The sequence below is a fragment of the Raphanus sativus genome, unplaced genomic scaffold (assembly GCF_000801105.2).
Source record: "Raphanus sativus cultivar WK10039 unplaced genomic scaffold, ASM80110v3 Scaffold5607, whole genome shotgun sequence".
Lineage (NCBI taxonomy): Eukaryota > Viridiplantae > Streptophyta > Magnoliopsida > Brassicales > Brassicaceae > Raphanus > Raphanus sativus.
The window spans coordinates 1-3,258 of NW_026620906.1; the positions used below are offsets into that span (position 1 = coordinate 1).

The window sequence follows — 3,258 nt, forward strand, 5'->3', positions numbered from 1 at the left end:
AAATCTTGGAGGTCAAGGTGAGCTCTTGTTAAATGAAAAAATAAAAATAACTACTGTTTAGCTGATTGGAAATGCATAAAACTCTACAGAATACTGTTCATTGGTATATTATTTCCTAAAAGTCTGATGTAACAAGATACATCCCAACAAAGGTGTACTCCTTAAAATGTCCAAGACTACATTTGCAAATCATATAAATACACAAGCGAACAGCCAAACAAGAAAAACTAGAATACCATTCAAATGAGTAAAGCAATGAGGACTATAACCTACTTTGAATTTAAATGCTGGGAGACTGAAAAGCCAATCCAGTTCATTCGATGATTAGGCTTTAAAGTCAAAAGCTGCTGCCTAGGCTCAACAAAACCAGATAAGTCCCGCATTTGTGCCTAGGAATATAAAAAAAAAATTAAGATAAATTGCTGAAAGGAAGGAGATTACGCAAAGGAATAATAATAAAAGTACGAATTGCCATGTAAGAATTTCTGCTCAGTCCATTTTCGCATAAATTACCTGCAACAGTGAAAGGTCTCTGAGTATTTCAAGGTTATCAGGATCTATTCTAAGAGCATATCGGTAAGCACTTGATGGCCTCTCTATACTCTCTGTCTGAACGGTATAGGCTTTTGATGTCATTCTGCACGGGAAAAGAAAAGTACAAATTCTGTATCATCCTGAAAAATCATACCATGTCTGGAAACTAAGGATTGATGTTACATTATGATTATCGCAGAGCATAATCAAACCTTGACTCCAAGCCGAACAAGCTCATAAGCTTCAGTTTTGCAGTTTAGAGTCAGTCCTTTCATCGATAAAGTCTCTGAAAATCACAAAGAATAAAAAGAAACAAGGAAAAGCATAACAGAACAAATCTCAACTGACAAAAATAAACCATACAAAGCATCTCCTTGGCTTCGGTACATGATCATACAATGCAAGCCTTATACTAAGAAATTATTATTCATTAGGAACAAAGAAAATTCACGTTGATGTCCGTAGAGTTGCAAAGTGAGACGGCAATAAGAAACTTTAAATAAAATCAGAAAACAGATAGAAGGAGGGGTTTGGGAATAAAAATCAGAAAACAGATTGCTTCTGCCATTGCAAGAAGATTCAACAAACTCTTAATGAAACGCTTACCAGCTCTGAGAGAGAGAGAGAAAGAGAGAGAGGCTTACACAAAGCCCATGTACGTTGCGTTGATGATGGAACTATCCAAACGGGGAGGTCTGGATGGGAAATCCATCTTATAACTATCCGCAAATAGATCTGATTCTGAACCTAACTGACCGGATCAAATTTTTTATATACAATACTAAACATTCCAAACCAGTCCAAACAATATTTAACTAAAAGTTGAAACGATTACAGTATTACAGTATTTGTCTGTCATGTCCCATTTTCAATTCACAAATCGCCCTATTACAGTGTTTTGGCCACGAACTAATGTCGCCTGTGGTGGGGGGATATGGACCTTCTTGAACGCTTTGACTCTTTTTTGGAGCTTGTTGGATTCCTTGAGCTGAAAGGCAGTTAGCATCAGACAAAATAAGAAGAAGTGCAAAAGCCAAACTAGAGTTGGCATCAGAATAAGAAGTGCACCTTCTTGAATCTTCAGAATATTCATGAGATGAATAATAGCTTCTGTTTGACGATTCATCACGTTTTCTCGACGGCTTTGACCCTTTTTTGGACCTTCTTGTATTCAAAGTCCAAACTAGAGTTAGCACAAAACTCAAAGCAAAAGAACAAAGCAAAATAACAAAACTTGACACCTTCTTGAATCTTCACGAGATTCATCAGGTGAAGAAGGATTTCTGAAGCAAGCAGGCACACTGAAAAAAGAAGAACGATGGTGCTTCTCCTTTGAGTGAGAATCTCCCTTTCCAGTCATATCACCCAATAAATTTCTACTCGATCCCAATGTATCTGAGTATGTGTCCACCCCAAGTTGAAGAGTATTATAGTCGCTTGGCTGCTGTATCGACCCCAAGCCAGCATCAGTATCAGCGCTACCTAATGAGGCCAAAATCTTTGCCAAACCCTTGCAATCAGCTGCTGACAGAACAGAGAGATGGTGACTTTTGTGTTGCACTCATATAAAGCAATAGCACAGAATTTAACAAACCTCCATCTTCAGCAATGATTTTGCCTGTAAATTCATCGATTATTTGGTCCGCAACCTGTGTTTAAAGAATATAAATGTCAAACTGAGCGTTTAAATACCAATTTCTATCAGCCTAGTTAAAGAATTTAACTATACGCTACCTTAAAAAGAATTTGACTCATGATAATCTTTATATCAGCGTCTGTGTCTCTAGCTGCATCCATCTGATCCCCATAGCTGCATCCATCTGATCCCCAATCCTTAGGTTCTGTTTTAGCTGGTGCAAAGATTCAGAAAGCTAAAACCTAATCCACACTCAATAAGATTGAGTGAGATCAGGAAAGCAAACCTTCTGATTGGTAAGGCGGAGGAGGAGGCGTCGGATCTGGCTGGTAAGGCGGAGGAGGAGGCGTCGGATCTGGCTGGTAAGGCGGAAGAGGAGGCTGTTGTCCCGATTGATAGTATAATGGACCACTAACGCCTGGAGGTGGAGGATGAGGCTGCGGCTGGTGAGGCGGAGGTTCAGAGGGAAACTGACCGGCGGCGTTAGAAGGATAAGCACCAGGCTGCTGTGGTAGCCATGAAGGATGAGGCGGAGGTTCAGAGGGAAACTGACCGGCGGAGTTAGAAGGAGGATAAGAAGGATAAGCACCAGGCCATGGAGAGACGAAAAGATCGTTGTAACCAATGTAACCAAGCTGCTGCGGTAGATAGTGGTAGGATGGATCGTAGTAATAGTAACCAGGCGGCGGCGGAGGAGGAGGCTGCGGAGGCTGCCGTCGCATGGTTCTTCCTATTCTCTCTCTCTCTCCGTTCTTCCTCGCTCTTTTTGCTTTGTTAAACCCTAATAACCGTCGTCAATTTGATATATATTCTAAAAAAATGAATATTTAAGATTTAAAAAAAAAGAAAAATCTTAATTAGGAGAAGGAAGAAGCCGTCGGTGGAAAAGAAAAAGCTTCCTTCTCACGTTTCTCCTCTCTTCCTCTCTGTGACTCCTCTCTTCCTCTTCTCTCTGTCTCTATCTCTTCCTCTTCTCTCTGTCTCTATAGGTTCAGAATCAGATCTGTAGAGTTTTATGCATTTCCAATCAGCTAAACAGTAGTTATTTTTATTTTTTCATTTAACAAGAGCTCACCTTGACCTCCAAG

At 40.0% G+C, this 3,258-nt stretch overlaps 2 protein-coding genes across 5 annotated transcripts; both read right to left on the bottom strand.

The window, feature by feature from the left end:
- Nucleotides 1–27: 27 nt before the first annotated feature.
- Nucleotides 28–1,131, bottom strand: LOC130507763 (N-terminal acetyltransferase A complex auxiliary subunit NAA15-like). The gene is made up of 3 exons (XM_057002418.1): nucleotides 747–1,131; nucleotides 514–637; nucleotides 28–389 (listed from the first exon to the last, which is right to left on the bottom strand). The coding sequence occupies exons 1-3, from the start codon at nucleotides 770–772 to the stop codon at nucleotides 270–272; spliced, it is 270 nt and encodes an 89-aa protein (XP_056858398.1). The 5' UTR covers nucleotides 773–1,131; the 3' UTR covers nucleotides 28–269.
- Nucleotides 1,132–1,273: 142 nt separating this feature from the next.
- LOC130507762 (uncharacterized) lies at nucleotides 1,274–3,195 on the bottom strand. 4 transcript variants are annotated; one of them, XM_057002417.1, is made up of 6 exons: nucleotides 2,457–3,195; nucleotides 2,269–2,354; nucleotides 2,129–2,183; nucleotides 1,776–2,055; nucleotides 1,603–1,698; nucleotides 1,274–1,522 (listed from the first exon to the last, which is right to left on the bottom strand). In XM_057002417.1, exons 1-6 carry the CDS (start codon nucleotides 2,890–2,892, stop codon nucleotides 1,444–1,446), a joined length of 1,032 nt encoding a protein of 343 aa, XP_056858397.1. In that variant the 5' UTR covers nucleotides 2,893–3,195; the 3' UTR covers nucleotides 1,274–1,443. The 4 variants fall into 4 exon arrangements, with proteins under 4 accessions (XP_056858397.1, XP_056858396.1, XP_056858395.1 ...); XM_057002416.1 differs by having other exon boundaries at nucleotides 2,269–2,375; XM_057002415.1 differs by having other exon boundaries at nucleotides 1,603–1,695; nucleotides 2,269–2,384.
- Nucleotides 3,196–3,258: the final 63 nt, after the last annotated feature.